General features: G+C 37.0%; 2 protein-coding genes across 3 annotated transcripts in view; one reads left to right on the top strand and one right to left on the bottom strand.

Annotated features, from left to right (window-relative positions):
• Smc5 (structural maintenance of chromosomes 5) overlaps nt 1-26,350 on the top strand; it is a 74,757-nt gene that overhangs the window by 26,956 nt on the left and 21,451 nt on the right. For both annotated transcript variants that reach the window (XM_075973715.1, XM_075973714.1), the window contains exons 9-17: nt 6,931-7,186; nt 8,922-9,076; nt 13,194-13,307; nt 17,199-17,293; nt 19,039-19,171; nt 20,157-20,330; nt 20,423-20,592; nt 23,300-23,423; nt 23,812-23,934. In XM_075973715.1, the coding sequence (XP_075829830.1) occupies nt 6,931-7,186; nt 8,922-9,076; nt 13,194-13,307; nt 17,199-17,293; nt 19,039-19,171; nt 20,157-20,330; nt 20,423-20,592; nt 23,300-23,423; nt 23,812-23,934 (1,344 nt within the window). The remainder of the gene's footprint in view (nt 1-6,930; nt 7,187-8,921; nt 9,077-13,193; nt 13,308-17,198; nt 17,294-19,038; nt 19,172-20,156; nt 20,331-20,422; nt 20,593-23,299; nt 23,424-23,811; nt 23,935-26,350) is intronic.
• Nucleotides 21,455-21,881, bottom strand: LOC142850320 (large ribosomal subunit protein eL43-like). The gene has a single exon (XM_075973716.1). It carries the CDS (start codon nt 21,833-21,835, stop codon nt 21,557-21,559), a length of 279 nt encoding a protein of 92 aa, XP_075829831.1. The 5' UTR covers nt 21,836-21,881; the 3' UTR covers nt 21,455-21,556.

Here is a 26,350-nt window from a genome sequence, read left to right as displayed (position 1 = left end):
GTCTTTTATTTATGGCTAGAAACCAATTATGAGTGAGTACATTCCATGTTCATCTTTTTGGGTCTGGGTTACCTCACTCAGGATAGTGTTTTCTATTTCCATTCATTTGCATGCAAAATTCAAGATGTCATTGTTTTTTTACCACTGAGTAGTACTCTAATATGTATATATTCCACACTTTCTTCATCCATTCTTCCATTGAAGGGCATCTAGGCTGTTTCCAGGTTCTGGCTATTACAAATAATGCTGCTATGAACATAGTTGAACAAAAACTTTTGTAATATGATAGGGCATCTCTTGGGTATTGCTGGGTCCTGGGGTAGGTTGATCCCAAATTTCCTGAGAAACCGCCACAATGATTTCCAAAGTGGTTGCACAAGTTTGCATTCCCACAAGCAATGGATGAGTGTTCCCCTTACTCCACAACCTCTCCAGCAAAGGCTATCATTGGTGTTTTTGATTTTATCCATTCTGACAGATGTAAGATGGTATCTCAAAGTTGTTTTGATTCTCATTTCTCTGATTGCTAAGGAGGTTGAACATGACCTTAAGTGTCTTTTGGCCATTTGAACTTCTTCTGTTGAGAATTCTCTGTTCAGTTCAGCACCCCATTTTTTAATTGGGTTAATTAGCATTTTAAAGTCTAGTTTCTTGAGTTCTTTATATATTTTGGAGATCAGACCTTTGTCTGTTGCGGGGTTGGTGAAGATCTTCTCCCAGTCAGTAGGTTGCCTTTTTGTCTTAGTGACAGTGTCCTTTGCTTTACAGAAGCTTCTCAGTTTCAGGAGGTCCCATTTATTCAATGTTGCCCTTAATGTCTGTGCTGCTGGGGTTATACCTAGGAAGCTATTTCCTGTGCCCGTATGTTGTAGAGTACTTCCCCCTTTCTCTACTATCAGGTTCAGTGTGTTCAGACTGATATTGAGGTCTTTAATCCATTTGGACTTGAGTTTTGTACATAGTGATAGATATGGATCTATTTTCATTCTTCTACAGGCTGACATCCAGTTATGCGAGCACCATTTGTTGAAGATGCTTTCTTTCTTTTATTGTATACTTTCAGCTCCTTTATTGAAAATCAGGTGTTCATAGGTTTATGGGTTAAAATCCGGGTCTTCTATTCAATTCCATTGGTCGACTTCTCTGTTTTTATGCCAATACCAAGCTGTTTTCAATACTGAAGCTCTGTAATAAAGTTTGAAGTCAGGAATGGTGATGCCTCAAGAAGTTCCTTTATTGTATAGGAGTGTTTTGGCTATCCTAGGATTTTTGTTTTTCCATATAAAGTTGATTATTGTCCTCTCAAGATCTGTGAAGAATTTTGATGGGACCTTGATGGGGATTGCATTGAATCTATAGATTGCCTTTGGTAGAATTGCCATTTTTACTATGTTGATCCTCCCAATCCAAGAGCAAGGGAGATCCTTCCATTTTCTGGTATCCTCTTCAAATTCTTTCTTCAAAGACTTAAAGTTCTTGTCAAATAGATCTTTCACTTCCTTGGTTAGAGTTATCCCAAGATATTTTGTGCTATTTGTGGCTATCATGAAAGGTGATGCTTCTCTGATTTCCCTCTCTGCTTTTTTATCCTTTGTGTATAGGAGGGTGACTGATTTCTTGGAGTTGATCTTGTATCCTGTCACATTACTAAAGGTGTTTATCAGCTGTAGGAGTTTGGTGGAGTTTTGGGGGTCGCTTATGTACACTATCATATCATCTGCAAATAACGAAAGTTTAACTTCTTCCTTTCCAATTCGAATCCCCTTGATTTCCTTATGCTGTCTTATTGCTATTGCAAGAACTTCAAGCACTATATTGAAGAGATATGGAGAGAGTGGAAAATGAGTACACTACAGACTTGCCAATAGTCTGCCTGGTGGAAGCATTTTCTCAACTGAGGTTCCTTTTTCCTGATAGCTCTAGCTATCTAGAAGTTGACAAAAAAACCATCCCGTACAGGATCTAAACTCAAGTCCTCACACTTAATAGCAAGTGATTCACCCTCCAAGCCATCTCCCAGCTACTTGTCTGCCTTTTTGTATGTCGTCATGCTTTTGTTGCTCTTGGGATATTCCTAAAAGTACATTTACCTTAGATTATGTGTTTTCTAAGACCTCCGTTGGTAATTTATTGTAATGATAGTGGATAAAACTTGGCTTACAGTGGTTTGAGATTATTCCCAAAGGTCTTTCATTATAAATCATTTGAAAAACTTGTTTGAAGTAGTATTGAAGGGGATAGAGTTAGGTATTTATAGGGACTGTTCTTACTTTGTGGAAGATAAAAACTGCAGATTTGATGAGTTTAAAGTAAGATATGATTTTAAACTATTCTAATGGAGTGTGGGGCAAGGACATGAGCTGACTTAATAGTGGAAGGCAGCAGTAAGACTGAAGAATGGAGGAAATGAGGAATTTACATAAGAATGAGAGTGTGTCAGGTAGTTTTCACTGCCATTTTTGTGACTGTAAACCAGTTTTCCAGGATGTTTTACATTATTTCAGTTGCTTAGATATAGCAGAAACATGTAGTTAGTTAGCATTAAGCTTATTTTCTTTTCAGTATAACATGAGCTGAGGATCAGTGGGTCTTAACAAGGAAATGATTGAATGGCACGTTATGGAACCCAGGTGGCTAAAGAAATAAAGGAGATGATGGATTGAGATGGTAGTAAATGGGTCAATAGATTTCAGGATCCTTTGGATTTAAAGAATAGGTAAACTAGGAATACCAGGCAGAATATAGTGGAGAGAAGGAAGTAATTATCATAGAATAGCTTTGCAGAAATACAGTTTTCAGAAGCTGTGTGGCTTTTAGTGAATTACATTGTCTACAGTATAAGGAAAATGTCATTGAAGTTAAAGAGGTTAAAAAAAACACAGAGACCAAAAAGATTGACTTTCTGTGTTTAGGTTGAAGTCACATGACCCACAGGCATAACGGTGGATCAAAGAAGACAGTGAATCAGGTGCCAGAGTCATCAGTCTGTAAGTAGTGAGGGAGAACTTTGAGGGAAGTAGTTAATTTGCTACAATGATGATGGGTAGCATCATCTGATCCAATGGTATTAAAAGAAACTGAAATAGAGCGCAATGAAAGGAGAAAGGAGGTAATTGCCATGACTTTGGTTCTAAACCTAAAGTAAAGATTTATGGCCAATAAAGGCTTACTTGAGAGATCTCAGCAGAGAAGTATCTTCCAGAAATACCCAGGTTTCAGCTAGAATAAGAAAGTACATTCAAAGAGATTAAGCAACACTACAGTAGTATTAAAACCTGGAGATGTGAAATTTAAACTTGCTATGTGCTCATGTTCAACATCAGTACCAGTCGTGGTGGGACTGATGTGATTGTTGGTGGTATTGATAGTCTGCTGGATGAAGTAGCAAATGTGTTATAGTTGAGAAAGCATAGCCAAAAAATAAGGAGTCATTGAGGTGTGTTTCTGTTTTTTAAGGTCCATTTTTTTTTTTTTTGGTTTTTTTTAAGGTCCAATTTTAAAGGCTTTCTTTTGGCAAACCTTCTGCCCAATCTACTGGGTTTTTTTTCTTTTATTATTATTATAAAATATATCATTGTACCGAGTGTTCAGCATTTATATATGTTCAGTTTCTTGTCTCTTGTGGGCTTGGATGTTTTTATGTGTTTAGTGAATGAATTCTTGTTCTTATACTCTGACATGCTCACTTATTCTCCTGAATGATTTGGATTTTGTGAGTTTCATGGCTGAATATTGTGATTTCTTGTCTATTTCTTTAATTTTTCAATGTGTGTATGTACATAAATATTCTGCTATTTTCTTTTATTTCTCTTTGTTTGATATAGAAGACAGGATTTGGCATATGTTTGCTTTATTTTCTTGATAGCACTAAATTTGAATTTCAGAAAGAAATCCTAATTATAAGGAATAAAGTGTGGTGCTTCAATATGACAAGACATGATGCTGAGGCTAATTTTTTTTTGGGGGGGGGATATGTGGGGAGCATAGTGAAAATGTCAGTAAAGCTTGAGTGATGTCATTTAAGACAAGTGTTTATAAATAAGATACAAGTAGGCATTGAAGAAGTATAAAATCTTAAAGATATCCCATTATAAATTATTTTTATTTGTTCTGTCTACATTTTCCATATTCTTTTTTATTGCTTTATAAATAATACTATTCAAAATTTCCACCTTCTCCCCTCCTCCCATTTCCGTCCCGTTACCCCCCTCCCCCTCCAGTCCTAAGAGAGGACAGGGTACCCTGTCCTGTGGGAAGTCCAAGGCCCTCCCTGCTCCATCCAGGCTTAAGAAGGTGTGCATCCAAATAGAATAGGATCCCAAAAAGCCAGTACATGCAGTAGAAACAAATCCCAGTGCCATTATCATTGGCTTCTTAGTCAGCCCCGATTGTCGGCCGCATTCAGAGAGTCCAGTTTGATCCCATGCTCCTTCAGTCCCAGTCCAGCTGGCTTTGGTGAGCTCCCATTAGATCAGGCACACTGTCTCAGTGGGTGAACCAACCCCTCGTGGTCCTGACTTCCTTGCTCATATTGTCCCTCCTCCTGCTCTTCAGCTGGACCTTGGGAGTTCAGTCCAGTGCTCCGATGTGGGTCTCTATCTCTATCTCCATCTATCTCTAGACAAAGGTTCTATGGTGATATTCAAGATAGTCATCAGTCTGACTGTCAGGTTCCATGGGCCCCGACATAGAAAACTATTTTCCCTCACTCGACTGGTACGGAGGCGTGAGAAATAACCAGACACAGCTTACATCATCATCACGGAAGGGCATCTCAGGCTTCTCTCCATCCTGAAGATCTACCCTCGTTTATTGTACAAAACATCTTTTTAACCCTCCAGTCAACCAAGGTAGATATCTCATTAATATTCTCTTTCCGAGGGACATAAGACAGGGAAATACCTGCAACTTAGTCATCAGCTTTGGCAAACACCTCTCCCCAGGCGATGTACATTTTTAACAAAAGAGAAAGGAGCAGTACATCCTGGCTATTGTTGAGGCAGTGACAGCCTGTCTGAAGGTCTATGTGACCACCTCAGGTGGGACCCATGGCTTCGGAGCCTGGCTGCCACACCATATAGAAATAAGGGCCTACATTCCACTCTCTCTTATTAAATTTTAACAACCCCTGTGCTTCTGCAACAGGACAGATGGGTCACGCCTGGCTTGGGCAAAGTCCTTTTCCTATTACCCAAATTTATGGGACAAGGCCAATTCAGGCACCCTCTCCTCCACTGCCCAGGGACCTAGCTGGGGACATCCCCATGGACACCTGGGAACCCCTCTAGAGCCAAGCCTCTTGCCAACCCAAAATGGGGTACTGAACTGAACAGAGAATTCTCAACAGAAGAATTTCAAATGGCCAAAAGATACTTAAGGACATGTTCAACTTCCTTAGCTATCAGGGAAATGCAAATCAAAACAACTTAGAGATACCATCTTACACCTGTCAGAATGGCTAAAATCAAAAACACCAATGATAGCCTTTGCTGGAGAGGATGTGGAGTAAGGGGAACACTCATCCATTGCTTGTGGGAATGCAAACTTGTACAACCACTTTGGAAAGCAGTGTGGCGGTTTCTCAGAAAATTAGGAGTCAGTCTACCTCAAGATCCAGCAATACCACTTTTGGGAATATAACCACGAGATGCCCAATCATACTACAAAAGCATTTGTTCAACTATGTTCATAGCAGCATTATTTGTAATAGCCAGAACCTGGAAACAACCTAGGTGCCCCTCAATGGAAGAATGGATAAAGAAAGTGTGACACATCTACACATTAGAGTACTACTCAGTGGTAAAAAACAATGACATCTTGAATTTTGCATGCAAATGAATGGAAATAGAAAACATTATCCTGAGTGAGATATTCCATATTCTTTATAATTAATTTATTATTGCTCATGATGGAGGAAAGAAATAAATAAATGTGATTTAGAAATAAAACTAGTTAAGACATTATGCAATGTGCTAAATTAACAGATTATAAAACGTGCTTTTATCTATTTTTAACACAACATTCTAGTTATAAAAGTAAGTTAAATGTAGAAGCTTATATTTATGTATATCTGGTGGGGGGTTTTTTTTTGGTTTTTGGTTGTTTGGTGTATGTATGTATATGGGTGTTTTGCCTCCTTGTATGTCTCTGCATACATGTGTTCCTAAAGCTACAGGAGTGTACTGGATCCCCTGAAACTGGAGTTACTGGTGATTGTGAGCTGCCATGTGGGTACTGGGAATCAAGACCAGGACCTTTAAGGAGCTCTTAATCACTAGCCATCTTCCAGTCCCCCATTTGTAAATGTCTTTAAAGAATGATATTTTTAGAATACTATTATTTTAATTAAATTCTTTGACAATAAGTAGCAGTCAATACATCTGATTTTAAAAAATTTATACTGATTATAAGTCAAAATTTTTAAATATAAAGATGATTAAAATTTCAGTGTTAACTTGGATTGTTAGCAGAACAGAATTTCGTTGAAAGAAAATTCTTTGATATTAAAAGTAAGAACTTACAATTAGTATCATTTCTTTTTAATTTTGGTCATATGTGTGGCATATATTTCTGTAAGTATTTGGGCATTTGGTTTTATGTGTTTTTATTCAAGTATTTTAATGAGCATTAATTATATGTTAAGTTGCTCTTAAGTACTTTTGATACACTTACCTACTAGTATACCTCTTAATGAGAGAAGTGCGTGCGTGCGTGCGTGCGTGCGTGCGTGCGTGCGTGTGTGTGTGTGTGTGTGTGTGTGTGTGTGGTGACCCAACCGTAGGTCTTCTGTAAGCTAGACAGGTCAGCTCTTCCAGTGAGCACCACACCACTCCCTAGACAGTTTAAAGCTATACATAATAAATAAATAAATCTTTTAAAAAAAAACAGAAGAAAACAATCTTGGACACTAGCCTACTTTTGTTTTGTTAGATTAAGGAACTTCAGCAGGCCTTAACAGTCAAACAGAATGAAGAACAAGACCGGCAGAAGAGAATAAGCAACACGCGCAAGATGATAGAGGACTTGCAAAATGAACTCAGGACTGTGGAGAACTGCGAGAACCTTCAGCCTCAGATTGATGCCATCACAAATGATCTGAGGCGAGTTCAGGAGGAAAAGGGATTGTGTGAAGGAGAGATCATTGACAAGCAAAGGGAAAAGGAGATGCTAGAGAAGCAGAAACGGAGTAAGTTTCTTGGAGGCAAAAAATGGTTTATAAAATGGAGCCTTGCTTATTTCTCTTATTCTCACCCCCTCATACTGATTCTTAGATAAAACTTGAGATCTTTGGTCATTTAATCTGTCTGTCTGAATGCTAGGTACATGTAGTTGAAAGAAATTCAGGAAGAGTGGCACTTCCCTTGCTACCTTCAGTCCCAGTGTTAGCAGTTTGTTGTGACAATCCTGCTTTTATTATCACATATTTCGGTGTTGCTTAATTAACTTTATATACCTTAGTTTTCTGTTTTCTCTTGAGTCTAGATTTTACTCAATGTGTTATCTCTCTCTTTTTTTGTTTTTCGAGACAGAGTTTCTCTGTGTAGTCCTGATTGTCCTGGAACTAGCTCTTGTAGACCAGGATGGGCTCAAACTCACAGAGATCTGCCTGCCTCTGCCTCCCAAGTGCTGGGGTTAAATACACCTCCTTTGTACTGTAATTCCAAAATTAGTATATCAGTAATGCTAACATTTTTACTGTGAATTTTGTCAGTTCTTGTGTATGTTTTGTGTGCTCAGGTACTAATGTAGCACTCCCATTCTTACTTTTCATATTCAAGTCTTTCCTACACATGATTTCTGTTTGAAAAGTAAAGCTTTATTGGGGGCTATAATTGCATGTATTTTCTTTTTGTTTTTTGATTTTTTTTCAAGACAGGGTTTCTCTGTGTAGCTTTCATGCCTGTTCTGGAACTAGCTTTTTCTTATAGACCAGGATGCCCTTGAACTCACAGAGATCCTTCTGCCTCTGCCTGATTAAAAGCACCACCATCACCTGGCTGTATATGCTTTCTTAACAGTTTGACTTCTAATCTTATTTACAGCCAGGTACATTATAATTGAATTGACTTTCATTGATAATATTTTTAAGAATTTTAATTTCCTTTTTTTAGAAACACCATTTGTTGTAGCTTATCTTTAAATTAAGAACAAGTTGTTATTATTTGTATATCTGGGCATGCAGTTGCCCCTAGGCACACATGGAGGTCAGAGGACAGTCTTCTGGAGTTGGTTTTATTTTCTTACCACCATATGATCTGTGAATCAAGCTGAGGTCATCAGGCTTACATAATGAACACTTTGATCCACTGATCATCTCACCAGCCCAGCATTTTCTTAAATTTGGAAAGAGAAAAATCCAATTTTTTTTTTTTAATTCTGCATCTTGCTGTCCTGCTTTCATCTAACCAGGTTGTTTCCAAGGCATCCAAGATCCTCACTCATCTGGGATTTGTCTCATACCACTCCTGCACTAAGTAAATTGATTCCTGAATTTTGTCATCTTTCCCCAACCGTCCTCCTCTCTTTATTTTCTTATGAGTTTAGGTAACTTTCTAAGAAGAGATACTGAAAATTAATTTCATTGTTCTTGAACTACCTGAGACATTTTACATTTAGCATTCCCCTTTCTTGATTTTATTATATATTCAGCTATATATTAAAGGTGGAAGTGAATATCCATTTTTTTCTCTCAGAATAAAAAAAAAAATCTCAAATCTACTATTTCTGCTAGAAAAGCTACCCCCCCACCAAGTGCTTTGCTTTTCAGTAGCTTCAGGGTTATTTTTTATCTTAAGCATTAAGTGATTTTGAAAGGTCTGTCATGGGTGGTATTTATAACCTAGATTTAAGATATTCTGTATTGTTTACAGGTTGATGTACTAATGTTTTCAGAGAAATGATACTTTTCCTTCCAATTTTAGGTGTGGGTGATCATATCATACGTTTTGACAATCTAATGAATCAAAAGGAAGATAAACTGAGACAGCGGTACCGGGACACATACGATGCTGTCTTGTGGCTCAGAAATAACAGAGATAGGTTTAAACAAAGAGTCTGTGAGCCCATAATGCTCACGGTAAGAAATTTTATTCCTTTTTGTAATATCAGTCAGTTTTACCATTAGGAAATTGTAGGTTTTTGTTGATATAAGAAGTCTTATTTTTATTATGACCCTGGGTTTTTGTTTGCTTATTTGTTTTTGTGTTTTTCGAGACAAGGCTTCTCTGTGGAACCTTGGCTGTCCCTGGAACTTACTCTGTAGCCCAGGCTACCCTTGAACTCATGAGATCCACCTGCCTCTGCCTCTCTCCTAACTGCTAGGATTAAAGGTGGATGTTTCCACCACCTAGCTAAGACCCTGGTTTTTCATCATTGGACTTGTAAGCATTGCACGGCTGAATCCATACATAAGTTTTTTAAAGTGCCCTTTAACCATAGTAGTATATAAGCCTATGAATTTTTTTCAAGAAAGAGGTTTAAAACTGAGGGGGCTGGAGAAAAAGTTCAGTCTCTAAAGTACTGGCCACGAAGACCTTGATTTGATCCCCATAAACCGTATATAGAGGGGAAAAAAAGATCCCCTAAAACTATATGTAAAGGTGGATGTTGGTGATGGCATGCCTATAATCCCAGCACTGAGGAAACAGATAATAGGGTCTCTGGCCAGCCAGTCTAGCCAGATTTGCAGCTCCACATTCAGTGAGAGACGCTCCAAACCAAATAATTTGGAACAAAATTGAGGGAAACACCCTATATCAACCTCTGGCATCTGCATGTATGTGCATACAAAGGCACACACACACACCCCATAAAAAGATAGGAAATGGGATTTTCTAACCTACAGTTGTGCATATAGTAAGCTTGCTTGACTAATGTTTAGATTATTAGATTCAAAACTGTTTAAGAGGAAGAAAACTGCTATAAAAATGTTGATAAGGGATGATTGACAGATAAGCAAGAAAGTTATCTTGTATAAAAAGCATTCTGAGGATTTTGTGAATGAAGCAAATAATTGATATAATTACTGTGAATCATCAGAAATAGAAAAACTATAGCAAATAATTTAGTGAAGTTTGGTCACTAAATTTCCATCAAACTATGAAGTAATTAATTTGACTTTATAAAGGGATGTAAGAGTAAGAAAACACATTCCTTAATGGTGATATACTAGACATAGATAAATAAGATTAGAACCCCTCCCAAAAATAACCAAAGAATAATTTTTTCTGGGCATTTTTTCTTTGAAAAATTATAACTTATCTTTGCAGAATTCATAATGAGCCCTATTTTCTCTAACCATACTCTATTAAGATAGCATAGATTTAATTCTTATTATATCTGATATTAGTAAAATTTATTTCCATAACCCATTCTTTTCTTCACAGTTGCATGTGCCTATAATCTCAGTTCTCAAGCGGCTGGGGCAGGAGGATTTAGAGTTTGATGCTAGCCTCAGCTACATAGTTCCTTTCTAACCTGGGTTACATAGTAAAACTCTGTCCTCCTAAACCAAGCAGAAAGAACAGCAAAGAGAATATTTTTCCAGAATTAGGAAGATAATTTATATTAAGTGTATTTTCATTGTTTTAATCTATTGATAAGGACTGTAAAAATCCTTGCTATAGGTTATATGCATATAGTTATTTACACTTTTTTTTTAATAACAACCTCAGTAATAGTTCAGAACTTAATCAGATTTGTCATCTGATTGTCTTAACTGTATAACTCATAACCAGCATACATCACTAGTTGGAGTATATTTACATATTTAACTACATCTGAGTATTTAAAATAAAAAGATGTATTCTACTTTTCAACCTTCATGTAGTGACTTTTCTCTCTTCTTGCTTCTGTTTCCATTCGTATCTGTATGTATGTGCACTTACCTAACTCGTCAAGTCTACCTGAAAATTAACCTGCATCAGCATGTTAAGAATATATACATTGAAAATGTCAGTCATATAGCTTGTTCTGTTTCTGTGATTTATTTCTAATGACTTCAGTCTAGAGCAGGAGAAATTAAGATAAGATTTATAGATACTAGTCTCATCAACAACTATACCTTATATTAACAGAAGTAATGTGCATAATGAAGAAAATTCTTAAAGATACTGGTAGGTGAGATAAATTACCTTTTATTTTCACAGTTGAATTCAGTTCAACCATTAAAATACTGTTGTAGGGTCTGGGGATAGATCATTTGATAAAGTGCTTGCAAAAACCTGAATTTGATCCCCAAGAATCCATGTCAAAAAACCAACCGTGGTGGTGTGCTTATAATCTTAGCATTAGGGAGGTGGAGGCAGATGGATCACTGGGGCTCTCCATAAACCAGTCTAATCTGCTTAGTGAGCACCAGGCCAGGTGAGTTTGAGGAACAATGATGATTGTCCTCTGACCTCTACTTATACGCATGTAGGTGAACCTGCACACCTGCATACATACAAACATAATGCTACAGGTTAGGTCTAATAATAAATGAATGCGTTGATAACATGTTAATGAATGATAAAGTGGGTTGAATAGGTTATGTAGAAATTTTTCGTTTAAAAAATATGAAACAGGAGACTGCATCAACCAGATGATATCAAGAATGGTATGTCTGCTATGCCTGCCAGTCTGTATCTTACTCCTTTGTGAAGGTATAACTGTAAAATTCTCTTAGAAATTTTGTTTTCACTGAATACCAGAAAGAAAGGAACAGGATTCTAAGAAACAGGAAGCTGAAGAACCAATGCTTTGTACAAATTTTACTTGAGGATATGCATTACACCTGGAAAAAGGGGAAATTATCCACTGCTACACTGGCACTAACTGGCTAGTAACCAAAATGACTGTTGTGAGATTTCAAAGAATTACATGAGCTGTTGACACAAGATGAGGGCTTTTGGTTCTCAAATGGAAAGATATTTCTAATGAATACACCCTGGAAAAACTTGAGAACCAAATCATGTCTGGCTCATCCATAGCAGTTGTTTTTGTCCATTCTACTTGGAGTGAATATCAGCTTACATCTTCATTCATTTGCACTTCTTCCAGTAGAGTAATTGAATATAAAAAAAAGTGTGAAATGACAGTCACCAGATGATTGTAGAGTGTGTACTTGGATGATCATGTCTCACAAAGATTGTTGTCTGTCTGTATTCCCATTTTTCTACATTTGCTGATGTTTTCTAGAGAATAGTATTGGCCAGTGTTTAGATAACAAACCTTTTATTTACTTTTTTAACCATACTATCTCTCTCTTTTTTTTTTTAAGGCAGTTTTAGAAATTGCATCTAGGGCCCATTACATAGTAGACAAGTACTTTCCCACCGAGATATATCCCCAGACCAGAGCCCTGGTCAAAAATAGCATGCTTCATAGTAAAGCATCCTGTGTGAATACTTTGTCTTTCATCTAGCTCTCCTGTGAAATCTACTAGACAGCACTTTCTACTGTGTCTTTGTTAGTGAAAACTGTATGGTTCTTTGCTTTGCATTTTGCTCATTCATGTGTAATAAAGATTTAATATTCTTGAGACAGTTCTCCACTTACCTGTCTTAGCATCTTCCATAGAATTGAGTCACTTGTGCTGTAATATCTAATTAGCAAATATTTTTTAACATGTTTGTAAAAGTTGTGTGTGGTATATACCTATAATACCAGGACCTATGAGGTTGATGTGAGAGAGGATCACAAGTTTGAGGCCTGGAGCACAAGCCACATAATGAATTGCAGGTAGAATCACATAGTAGAAAAAAACACCCTAAAACCATAAATAAATAAATTTATGTTTTAGCTATGCAAATCTTTCAAAAGGCTTCAACAGCTGACCAACATAACAAGTTTTTTCCATGTGTCTTATGAAGGTTTTATTACGGTTTTATGCCTATGAACTATTACCAATGTAATAGGAAGTTTTTGTCAAGGTTAAGAAGGAAAGTACTAAGTTTCAGGGAAGATGAGAACTGTTTATATTTCTAGGTAGCAGTCTCCAACTCCAGTGAGTTAACCAGAGGGAAACTAAGGTTGTTTCTGAGATAATTTAAAACTCATTGTACAACAGATCTTCATATGATTGTTCTGAGTAAAAAATGAAATGTTTGGAAATTAGGAGTAAATTTCATGTAATTATATACATTCAAGATATTTGCATATGCTCTAAGATTATCAGTAGGTCTCAGTAAGAAACTAATTTTTCCTTTTTTTAGATTAATATGAAAGATAATAAAAATGCAAAATATGTTGAAAATCATATTTCATCAAATGACTTAAGAGCCTTTGTGTTTGAAAGTCAAGAGGATATGGAGATTTTCCTCAGAGAGGTAAGTACTAACCAATACTATGTTCTGATTGACAGGCACCTTCTGATTTTCTCCTTTATGAGTTTGTGTTGACTGAGGTTTCTGTCCCTCCCGGTCCCACAGCCATTCAGTCCCAAAGAAACACACAGAGGTCCACATTAATCATAAACTGGTTGGCCTATTAGCTCGGGCTTCTTACTAGTTCTTATAACTTAAATTAGCCCATAATTCTTGTCTGTATTAGCCACAGCAAGGCAGTCACATCTTGCTTCCTCTACATCTGGGTGACAGCTGCAGACTGAACTTTTCCTCTTCCCAGAATTCTTCTGTTCTGGTCGCCCCACCTATACTTCCTGCTTGGCTACTGGCCGATCAGCATTTATTGAATTAATACAAGTGGTAAGTCTTTACATAGTACAAGTCGCACAGCAGATTTGTGATCTCCTTGTGTGCTCTGAAAAAATAACACCTTCCTTATCCTCGATATATTCCCTTATATTTATTTATTTACTTATTTGGTTTTTTTCGAGGCAGGGTTTCCCTATGTAATAGTCCTAGCTGTCCTGGAACTAGCTCTTGTAGACTGGGCTGGCCTTAAACTCACAGGGATTCACCTGCCTCTTCCTTCCAAGTGCTGGATTAAAGGCATGTGTCACCACTGCCCGGCAAGATTATACAGTGTTCTATCTGTATATATCTGTGTATATATTTCTACACATTGGAAAAGAGCAACAGATTTCATTATAGATGGTTGTGAGCCGCCATGTAGTTATTGGGAATTGAACACAGGGCCTCTGGAAGAACATCCAGTGTTCTTAACCTCTGAGCTACCTCTCCAGCCTTCACACTTACTCATTTTTTTAATGTAAATGACATGAAAGAAGTTTTAGCATGTTAATGTGTTCTTCACGAGTGAGACTTCTTCATTCTACTGCCTCAGCATTGTTTTATCTTTTGCAGTATGTAAAAAGGTTTGTGGTTCAGGTTTCAGGGTTTGGTTTAGTTTGGGTTTTTATTCCTTTTGGAGTGGAGATGGTTTTTGGTTTGTTATTTGCGGGGGGGGGGGTGTCGTTTATTTGTGCTTTTTTTCTGTTTTTGAGACCAAGTTTTCTACTCACCTAGAAGTCACCAGTTAGAGTAGGCTGGCTGGCCAGCAAAGTCTAAAGAGATATACCTGTCTCCACCTCCCCTCACTGAGATTACAAGTGTGCATACACACCCCACACACCCTCTGTTTGTATGTTCTCCAGGGGTCAAACTCTGTCCTGTGCTTACAAGGCACACACTTTACCTCTTAAACCCTCTCCCCAGCCCAGTGTATGTTTTACTTACTAAATGTACGCTTTATGGCCTGTCTTAGGGTTTTTATTACTGTGACACTGTGACAACTCTTATAAAGAAAAACATTTAATTTAAGAGGTTTAGTCCATTATTGTTATAGCAATGAACTATGTGTTCCCCTTTCTCCACATCCTTGCCAGCATGTGCTGTTGTGTTAGTCAGGGTTAACTAAGGATCAGGTTAACCCTAACTAGGGTTAACAGATGGGGTGAACATATATACATATGAAAGGGCCTTATTAGAGTGGCTTACAGCCCAAGTAGTCCAATAATACTGTCTCCTGGTGAAAAAGCCAAGGATCCAATAGTTAATTTATTCCACCAGACTAGATGTCTCAGCAGTTCCAATCTGGTGCTAAAGTCCCGGGAGGTTCTATACATCTTTGAGTTTTCTGTCCATGTTGGAATCCCAATGAAGTAGGTTCTAACACCAGCAAAGGAATGGCTCAGGGTAGGACTTGCCAGTGAGAGTGAGGGCAAGCACACAGAAAGTACAGCTTCCTTTTTTCATGTCATGTGGGCTGCCACTAGAAGGTTTAGGGTGGGTCTTCTGACCTCAACTGATCCAGCCAAGAACAGTTCCTCAGAGGTGAGCCCAGCTACTTATGTTTTAGTTGCTTCCAAATGTGGTCAGCTTGACAGCCAAGACTAGCCGTCACAGCTGTCATTTGTTTTATTGATCTTTGCCATCCTCACTGGAATAAGATGGAATGTCTGAGTAATTTTAATTTACTTTTCCTAGATGACCTCAGGGTGAAGTGTTTCTCAGCTATTTGTTTTATCTTTTGGAAATTTCTTGCCCTATTCTTTTCAATTGGCTTGTTTTCTTAATGTTCTACGTTTTCTTGTTATTCTTCATATATTCTAGACACTATCCCTCTTCCATGAGTGAGTTTTTTTATTTTGGATATTGTATATTTTTTATCTAGAATTTCTGCTAAAATCTGTTTGCTTATTATGTCCACTATAGTTGGCCATCCATTTATTCAGTATGGTAATGGTTTTCTTGAATAAGCTTAACTGCTTAAAATTCCTGTGTCTTAAATCTGACATTTGTGTTCCTGTGAGGTCAGTTTCTCTTAGTCAGCTAGCCTAGCCAATCAGTAAACTCCATGTTAAAGCAAACTGCTTTTTCTCTTAGCTATGGTGGCATTTAATTCTCATACATAAGAATTTTTATTGTTCACTGAAATTGCACATCATACCGTTAGGATCAGTTAGTTCCCTTCTGAAGAGACTGACTACCAACGAACTAAATTGGACTCAAACTTCAAAATGTTTGCAACCAAAGCAAATGGGTGTGAGTCTTTGTATGTTTGTGTGTGTGCCCACGTGTGTGCGTGTGGAATCCAGAGATCAACCTTTTGGTGTCTTCCTCTCTACATCTAGATAATTTTTTTTTTTCACAACAGAGTTTTTTTGGTTTATGGTTTTGGTTTTTGGCTCATGGTACAAAAGTGTTTGCAATGAATACAGAACTCTGGAAATCCAGTCATAGGAAACTCCACATTAATTTTTGAAGCAGAGTCTCTTGCTTAACATGGAGCTTACTGATTGACTAGGCTAGCTGGCTAATATGCTCTAGGAATCCTCCTATCTCTGTACCTACCCAATGCTTTGGTTATAGGTATACGCTGCCCTGTCCAGCTTTTATGTAGGTATTAGGGTTATGAACTCATGACAGGCACTTTATATAGTGAGCCATCTCCCTGGCCCCTGTTCAGGCCTTCCCACTTCTGTTTGTTGCTTTTTCATGATCCACTGGGATTTTTCCATACGTTTATAGCTGAATCATCAGCCAGAGATTGAAACAGGTTTGAGTATTCTGAGGTTTCTCATTTGTCAGGATACTGACAAGAATTTACCTTTTAATTTATATGTTCATTCTAGCCACCACAAATTCCATACTCTGATTTCTTCAAGCCACAGCTACATTTTTCTACCTAAATTTCCATTTCTATAAGTCTCCTGCTTGATTAGTGAATGCTCTCAAGTCACAAGTCACATAAACTCAGATTCTAGCTAGTTCCATCCCTCCAATTTGTTTTCCTAGTACTTTCAAAAATTATTGTTTGAAATTTTGCTTAGAGTTTTATGATCATTATTGGCAGATAGGTAAACCCAATACAAGATAATCTGTTATTAATGAAAGTATAAGTGCCATCTATATATTCTGAAGCCAATTCCGGACATCCTGTTTCATCTGAAAATTTAGTACATATTTCTGAAAGAAATGGACTCTCAGATGGCTGTAGGGGCACATACCTGTAATCCCAGCCCTTGAGAGGCAAGGCAGAAGATTGTGAGTAAGGTTAACCTGGAGTTTGCAGTAAATTCCTGTCCACAGACTAAGTAAGACCCTGTCTTGAACAGAAAAACCAAAAGCAGAGAACCTATAAAGTTGAAAAGCTCAGATTGAATTTAGAGGGGGTAAAATTAAGAGAAAAAAATAAAATATAATGCTTTGTTTAAATTTCTGATCATCCTTGTAGTGCCAGTGGGGATATGTTGACTTTAAAGATTATTTCAGTTAAGCACATGGTAATTAGTATTGTCTTTTTCTTGTATTCAGGTTCGTGACAATAAGAAGTTAAGAGTAAATGCTGTTATTGCTCCCAAGATTTCTTATGCAGACAAAGCGCCTTCAAGATCTCTGAATGAGTTAAGGTAAGTTGAAAGTATTATTAGAATAAATTCAGACACTGAGTCTTAAGTGACTTTTAATTCTTCACATAATGTTTGTTATAAGCTATATAAGTCTGTCTTAGGAGATCTGCTGAAGTATAAAATTGGGAAAAGTTCAGGCTTTCTATAAGGGCTAAATGTAAAGAAACAGAATTTTATATAATAGCTAAATATCTGATCTCTGGATATAACTAGACATTCTTAATATAAAAAGATTAAGAATAGGAACAGAAAAAAGATAGTTTGCAAAAAGAATAGATTGTAATCATAAAAGGCTTAGCAGCAAGGAAGAAAATAGCACAAGTGATATTAAAATGTAAAAAGCCTTTTCCTCTGCTTTTGTTAAAATGTGTGTCTTAGTTACTTTACTTTCTTTGTTTTATTACTTATTTGGTTGGTTGGTTGGTTGATTTTGGGTTTTGTGTGGTTTTGGGACAGGGTCTCACTGTGTAGCTCTATCTATTCTGGAACTTACTATGTAGACCATTCTGGCTTTGAACTTACAGAGATCCACCTGCCTTCTGCCTACTAGGTGCTGAAATTAAAGACATGTGCCACCACCTCCAGCTTTAGTTATTTTCTATTGCTATAAAGAGATACCATGACAAAGACAACTTATAGAGAATTTAATTAAGGGCTTGCTTGCAGTTTCAGAGGATTAATAGAACCCATGACCATCATGGTGGGGTGCATGACACCTAGCAGGCAGGCATGGCACTGCAGCAGTACTGAGAACTTACATCTGATCCACTGACACAAGATAAAGAGAGAGAAACTGGGCCTGTGTGGAATTTTGAAACCTCAAAACCCACCCCAACGACACCTCCTCCTTCAATACAACCAGTCTTTCTAATCCTTCCCAAACAGTTTTACTAACTGGAATCAAGTATTCAAACGTGAGGCTATAGGGGCCATTATCATCCAAACCATCACACTGTAATTTACTTACTGCTTATTGACTACTTGTCTGCAATCAGATTGTATGTCTGTGAGTGCACTTCTGTGTATGCCTGTATGTAGAAGACAGCCTCAGTTATCATTTCTCATGCTTTCCCATCCTCAGACATTTTTGTGGTCTGGGGGAAAGAAAGGACAAAGTCTCATACTGTCCTGGAATTTACCAGGTGTCTTGCTTGAGACCCCAGTGATCCACTATCTTTATTTTTCCATGGGCATAATAAGCCAATGCCACCTTGCCTGGAGATTTTGTATGGGTCATGGGATTTGAACTCCAGGTCATTGCACCCAGACTTTTTTGTTGCAAGGCAGGCATTTTGTGGAGAGCTTTTCCATTGGGATCAGCAGCTACAAATAACAACACCAAGACTTATTAACTATGAAAGCTCAGCCTTGACTTATGCTTGTCCCACTATCTCTTATAACTAAAGTTGACCCATTTCTATTAATCTTTGTTCTGCCACGTGGCATTACCTCTCTTCCATCTTGTGCATCTGGTTTCCTCTCTGTGAATCTTTCCTTGCTAGTGAATCTGCAAGGAAATCTTCTTCCCAGAGTTCTCTCCTTGCCCAGAAGTCCCACCTATACTATCCTGCCTAGCTGTTGGCCATTCAGCTTCTTCTCACATCAGTCACAGCAACGCATTCCATAGGTGTACAAATATCCCACAGCAGCACGTCATCTCCTGAGCCGTCTCCACAGCCTAGTAGTCAGATTTTTAAAATAATGTTTTAAGAAAAAAAAGGTCAAATCTCTCCTTTTCTCTTCAGACAGTATGGCTTTTTTTCATATTTGCGAGAGCTATTTGATGCACCTGATCCTGTGATGAGTTATCTTTGCTGCCAGTATCATATTCATGAAGTTCCTGTGGGAACCGAAAGGACTCGAGAAAGAATTGAACGGGTAAGAAAGTAAAGATTTAAAAACTCTCTTTGAATTTAACAGTTGTAATAGGACATAAAACTGTGACGTTTAGGTAATATTTTATAGTAGAAGTGATGCAGAATTACTTAGAACAAATTAGCACATACTTTTATTTTTAGCAGAATAAAGTTAAAACCTAGAATGTCAGGATGCTCTTAGGTGATTCTACCTTGCTTTATATATATATATATTATGATTATTTAATCTTTAAAAATCTTACACTCTAGATTATCTTTCAAGTGTGCTTTAGAATGGTAGACAGGGAAATAAGTATTCTGGTAAACTTTCACCTTCTTAAAGCTTTTATTTAAGACCGTTTCAGTAAACAAATAGCCACTTTTCATAAGATCTTATTTTCTTAGCAAATACATCCTTAAAGTTTTTTGCAAACAGGGACAGAACAAATCTTTCTTAGAACAGGCTTTTCTTTTTATTTGTAAGGGGTTTGTTGTTCTTTGTGTTGTTTTTGTTTTATGAGACAGAATGTCATGTTCCCAGGCTCTCCTTGAATTACTGTGGAGCTGAGTCTGATCTTGAATTCCTTTATCTTTTTTCTCAGACTCCCAAATGCTAGGATTGCAGTTATACACCACCACACCCAGCTTGGGCTGTTTGTGTGTTTTTGAAACTACTTCATTTATGTTTTGATACTGTATGTGAATTGAGAATTAATTACAGACCTACTTGCTTCATTCTCCTCCTTTATGTTTCAAAAACATTTACCTAAGATACATTAACCACATTTTAGAGACATTGATTAATAGTGTTATTTTAACTCTGGTATATTGGTCTTTTAGAATTCTCCTGGTTTATGTTCTTAATTCTTTTTTTTTTATAGCCAAACAATGTTTACTATTAGATAGATATTTGAAATGTAGTAATTTTTGTTCTTAATTTTTTAGTCCTTTAAAGCATATATCATAGTTTTTATTAGAATGTTTATGATTCCTACTTTACATTATAGGTAATACAAGAAACTCGATTAAAACAAATTTATACAGCAGAAGAAAAGTATGTGTTAAAAACTTCTTTCTATTCAAATAAAGTTATTTCTAGTAACACATCCCTGAAAGTAGCCCAGTTCCTCACTGTCACTGTGGATCTAGAACAAAGAAGAAACTTGGAAGAACAGCTAAAGGTTGGTTCACTGCATAGTTATTAAATTATTGGCTGGATTTTTAATACTTTGGAACTTTAAAAGTTTTTGTTAACAATTTGATTGTTCCATAGGAAATTAATAGAAAATTGGAAGCAGTGGAATCAGGATTGGTGACCTTACGTGATACGAACAAGCATCTCGAGCTCAAAGACAATGAGCTGAGACTGAAAAAGAAGGAACTTCTTGAAAGAAAAACCAAAAAAAGACAACTGGAGCAGAAAATCAGCTCCAAGCTGGGAAGGTATCTTGTAGCTTTGGGAGGGGAGCTCAACGAAACACAGCACAAGAGCCTACTGGTTCAATCCTATGATGTCAACAGCTTATAGTTATTTCTAAAGTTTTAATATTAATGCTCACGTTACAATTGTGGTGCATAGGACAAAAGTCAATCTGACTAAAGTGTTCTTTCCAGACCTTTGATCCCTTTAATGCCTAAGAGTATAATTTAGAGTACAGTTAGAAATTATATTGATACAGGAAAATAGCAGTTGAAGGTTCTTTCCTAGGGCCTGTGAATTCTCCAGCTATGGGTAATTGGCTAGGTTTATATTACCGGGCATGAAATACCTCCTATGGAGTGAATCTTAAGTACAATTAAATAGCTTTTGGTTTCCCCCAAGATAAAAGTGTGACTGTTGGGTAAGGAAGAGTGGAAATGCTGTGAATGCGGGAGTCTACTGATTTCTCGGAAAATAAATTTAGATTAAAAGAAATGGGAAAGTCAAAAATAATTTCTTTAAAGAAGAAAACAATAAAATAGGCAAGGAAAATTTTTGTGTGTTTTTTTTTAAACTTTTTTAGGCAGTTTCTCTTTTAGGTTTTCTTTTTTAATTTTTGGCCTTATCACCTTTAATCCTTCACTTTAATACTATGTTTAATTGTTGATAAACCATTAGACTTTACTGTGTGACTCCACTTGAACTTTACTATTGGACCTATTGCTTAAAACTTTCTCTTCTTTTGAAAAAGCTAGTAATTTTTGCAACACAATGACTTTTTGCCCATTACCAGCCCAGTGGTTTTATTTGTGTCTTTAATACACTTTGTGGTTTTGGGGTGATGGTTAGACTCTGTGCAGTTCATCCGGAATACTATTGCAAAAGTTGTTTTATTTTTTTATTTTTTTTTTACGTAAATTAACCCATTTATTTAGTTGGTTGTGCACTATTGTAGTTAGTAGGCCTGTGTATCAAATGGTAGCACTTTTACTGGTCTTTCAGTTCCTTCAGTCTTCTGATGGCAGACTTCACTGTGACGGCAGAAGTCGTGTTGTAGGTCCAGGCCCCACCAGCCACTGTCTTCGTGCAGGAGCCACAGTGCCAGATGCCAACGGCTCGTCTCTTCATCTTAGTCTTGCCACAGAAGGAGCACGTGTACTTGGCGTGCTGGCTGATTTCAATTTTCTTCACCATTTTCCGGAGGGAGGCACCATAGCGGGTCCCGTATTTCCCGACGATCCCGACCTTCTTGGTGCGTTTAGCCATGTCACCGGAACCTAAGCCAAGCACGGAGAGCAAGTTGTTTTATTTTTAATGTTTGAAAATTTTGCTCGTCTCCACCTTGTGCTTCCTAGGACTGGTTTTCACAATTATTCAGAAACTTGTTTTCCTCTCTAGCAACTCGCCTTGTACCCCATCCACTGTACTTAATGGTTCTTGTTTATTACTACTTCTGTCCTTTCTCTCGTTAGCCTTGGCGTCACCATGGTTTAGTGGAAGACCGTGGACTCCAAGTTGGTGTTAATCGTAGCCTGCTGCTTCATAGCTATAGTCTTCGGTGACTTACTTAACTTTTCAAACCTTTGTTTCTTTTTTTCCCCCTTTTTTTGGTTTTTCTTTCTTTTTTTTATTGATTTTTATTGAGCTCTACATTTTTCTCTGCTCCCCTCCTTGCCTCTCCCCTCTCCCTTTCAAACCTCCCCCAAGGTCCCCATGCTCACAATTTACCCAGGAGATCTTGTCTTTTTCTACTTCCCATGTAGATTAGATCTATGTAAGTCTCTCTTAGTGTCCTCATTGTTGTCTAAGTTCTTTGGGGTTGTGGCTTGCAAGACAGGGTTTCTCTGTAGTTTTTAGAGCCTGTTCTGGAACTAGCTGTTGGCAGACCAGGCTGGCCTTGAACTCACAGAAATCCACCTGCCTCTTGCCTTCTGAGTGCTGGGATTAAAGGTGTGTACCACTACTACCTGGCTCAAACATTTGTTTCTTAAATTTTAAAATTATTTTAAAGATAATTTTAGGACTCTTGTATGGGGGCAGGGCTTAGCCTCATGTAGTTCAGGCTGGCCTCACACTTGCTGTGTAGCTGAAAGTGACCTTAAACTTCTGATTTTCCTGCCTCTGCCTCACCACCACTCCTGATTGATGCTGCTGGGGGAGGGGAGGGGAGGGGATTGAGTCCAAATCTTCATGCTTGTTAAGCAAGTACTTCACCACCTGAGCTACATTCCCAACCCTGTGTTGGTTTTCTTCTGTTTTTGGTTTTTCTTCTGTTTTTCCTATGGAGTAGCTCTACCTGCTTAAGGATTGTGTTTCATGAACACTATAGTAACAACTTATATTAAAAATAAATTCTGGGCTAGATATTATGCTATATTGTTTGTTTTTTTTCTCCAAAGTTCAGTGAGAGGAAATTTTATCATCTTCAGTTTACAGATGGAAAAGCTTAACCTCCACGGTGTAACTTGTCGAGTTCTACTTATTGATGACTAACAAAGGGGAAATTCAAATGCCCTTTCTCACTCCATATTCTGCATCAGCATTATTACTGACACTAGACTGTGCTGGTCATGTAGCTGTATTTTGATCCTGAGTGATTGCATTCTAGGAGCTAGCATTTAGGTGTCTGGTTATCATTGTAACCCAAAGAACTTCAGGGGACATAAGGCTTTGGGCTTCATCCTGTGGTTAGCTCTGATCTCTCCTTCCTTATGTGTGTCTGTCATACAGTATAAGACTGATGGAACAGGATACTTGCAATCTGGAAGAAGAAGAACGAAAAGCGAGTACCAAAATTAAAGAAATAAACGTTCAGAAAGCAAAACTTGTTACTGAATTAACAGGCCTAGTAAAGGTAAGGTATTTTCTTAATTTTTGACATCTGGATACTAAAATTTAGTAAGTTTAGTATTATGAGACATAATCTCTTCAGTGTTTTTCTGTTTTAGTAATAATAATAAGCAAGAGATTTTTATGATTAGTTTCAGCTTGTTTAGGTTTTAATGCTTACACTGAATTTTAAAAGTTTCTATTACATCATTAGGCTAAATTATTTTCTTCCAGATGACTTAAATATATAGGAAATTACTTTTTAAAAGTAGCTTTATATGAACTATTTGATCACAGTAGAAAGATGTTAATTTTTCATGATTCATATTTTGTTTTGAAAAAACTGGCATTTTTCATAGTTGTAAAACTTAGGCAACATAAAAACAAAATTCTTATGGGTTGTTTGCTTGTAGATTTGCACTTCTTTGCACATACAAAAAGTCGATTTGATTCTTCAGAATACTACAGTGATCTCTGAGAAGAACAAATTAGAAGCAGATTACATGTCATCATCTTCACAGCTGCGTCTCATAGAGGTAATCTATTTTTGTCTTTTTTTTTATTATTATTATTTTTTTTTTTGGAGTCCATCCTCAAACCAGTTTGAAAGTACCCATCACATACTATCATTTGCAATGTGCAATTGTTATGTTAGAGGCCAGCAAGCTAGCTCATTGGCTAAAAATGTTTGCCTCATAATGGCAGTGACCAAAGTTTAATCTCCAAAACCCAGGGAAAGGTAGGAGAGAGCTGACTCCACAGACTCAGTGTGTACACATCTACACTCTCAGGCATAATAATAATATAATAAAATCCATTTTGCTATAAAGAAGCAATACTTGAAGTATGTAAGAGTGGATGAATAATTACGACAGTCTAGCCTTAATACTTAGCAGTGGAATGATAAAGTTATTCAGGTGAAAGTGATAGGGAATAATAGACAAACTTCATTCTAAAGATGTAGCATCAAGGTGGTGATGACAGTTACTTTTCATTTTTGTTTTTGTTATTACTTAGTTTTTTAATCTCCAAATTCCTTTCTCAAAAATAGAACACCTAGTATTCTAAATATACTTGTGCAGTTACAGCACTAAACTGTAAGGAACCCCTTTCGATGTCCTACAGTCTTGTTCTGATGCTAACCACATATAGTTGGCACCAAATTGGACAGTTTATAAGGAATACCCCCCAGTACACCGCTCTTCCTTAATTCACTGGCTGTAAGTTCAAGGATCCTAGACTATCTTACTTCTGACCATCTGCTACAATACCCTGGTTTTCCATGGCCTCTTCATGGTTGGTAATTTACTAAGAGCACTGAGGTTTATCATAAAGAGACATACAGTGCAACATCCAAGAGCATTCTTCATGAGGAGTTGTGGTGTGTCACTCTCTTGTGCTTACCAGCCAGGAAGCAGCACCACACTGCAGGGTTTCTATTGAGTTTCTATTACATCATTAGCCATGTGGTTGCACTCGGTCTCCAGACCTCCTATCCTAAGTTTGGAAAGTCATATAAGTGCTGAAGTCCTATGGTTCAAAGCTCTCTAACCATAAGATTAGTCTTTCTGGCAATGTCCACTAACATTGTGAGTTAACCTCCTTAAAATACACTCAGGTGTGATCCAAGAAATTCTTGAATAAAAAATAATCTCTTGGAATTTATTTTCAAAGGCTAATCACATTCTTCATTTCTACCTGAGAACTCCAGAATACAATGGGCAACACAAATTAGTAGGAACATTAAAACTAGCCTGATATTAGCGAGAACCCCAAAATCAAACTACCAGCAGATACTCTTCTCTAAAGAAATGAGGCTCCATTAACCATGGAAGGTTCAGCAGTCCAGTATGAAAAGAACTGAAACTGAGAAAGACTGTTGCAGACTAGGGAACAGTCTAATAATGCTGGCATTGTCTAGATTTAAAATCTTAAATTCCTTTGAAGAACTTACTGGAAAGAGTAAAGGGACAATTACACATACTAATGGTGTGGTTATATAACTAAATTCTCTGAAAAGGAAAGATATAAATAAAATGGCATATATTTGCTGTTTGTTGTTTTAGATAACAGTATTATAACAGTTGGTGCTTTAGAACAGGGAAATAAGGAGTGTTTCAGTATTATTCGTTCTGAGGAATCAATAAATAACCTTTTCCCCAAAAGACTAAGCAGGTATAAATATCATATAAAGTATTTTCACAAAGCGAGTGATTTAAAAGAAGAGGTGTGTAGAGCAAGGGCTGTACAACTCAAGAGTAGATATTTTGTGTATGAATACTTGGGCTAAAAAAAAAATTACTGTTGAAAATGCAGGTGGAATTAAGGCCAAGTGTATACATGGCTTTAATCTCAGGACCTTGGGAGGTTGAGGCATCAGGATCATTTGAGCTTAAGAGGTGAGATCAGCATAGGCAAAATGAGCCCCCATCTCAAATAAATAGTCCAATGGAAATCAGCTTATTGAATTTAAATGTCTATGATTTCTCTACCAAGATTTTTAAAGTAAATTCTAACATCTAACATACATATAAAAGAAAAAATGTTTCAGAAAGAGTAAAAATAGAAGAGTCATGGCTACAGTTACCTTTTTAAAGTGATAAAATATAACATTGGATTTATAATGTTTATACAGCTCTGTAGATTTACTAACAATCATTAACTAGAACACTTAAACTTGAAATCTTATGTAAATTCATGAAATCTGTTAAATGAGTGGGAAACTAAAGTCTTATCTCTTTATCTTATTAGGAAGTTACTGTCATTTTACATGTTATTAAAAGGAAAAGAGGGGATGCATATAGTGTTTCCGCTTTTTGGGAAATGGTCAGGGGTGTGTGGTGAAGCCCCATGGGGACAGGCCAGCATCTTTCCTTCTTATCCATGGGGTATGAAATGAGCTTAATCTATATTCATTTTAGTTGTTAGTGTTTTTTTCTCCTTTGAAATAAT

Source organism: Microtus pennsylvanicus, chromosome 5 (genome assembly GCF_037038515.1).
Source record: "Microtus pennsylvanicus isolate mMicPen1 chromosome 5, mMicPen1.hap1, whole genome shotgun sequence".
NCBI lineage: Eukaryota > Metazoa > Chordata > Mammalia > Rodentia > Cricetidae > Microtus > Microtus pennsylvanicus.
Note: the sequence above shows the minus strand (reverse complement) of the source record. Positions and strands in the feature narration are given on the sequence as shown.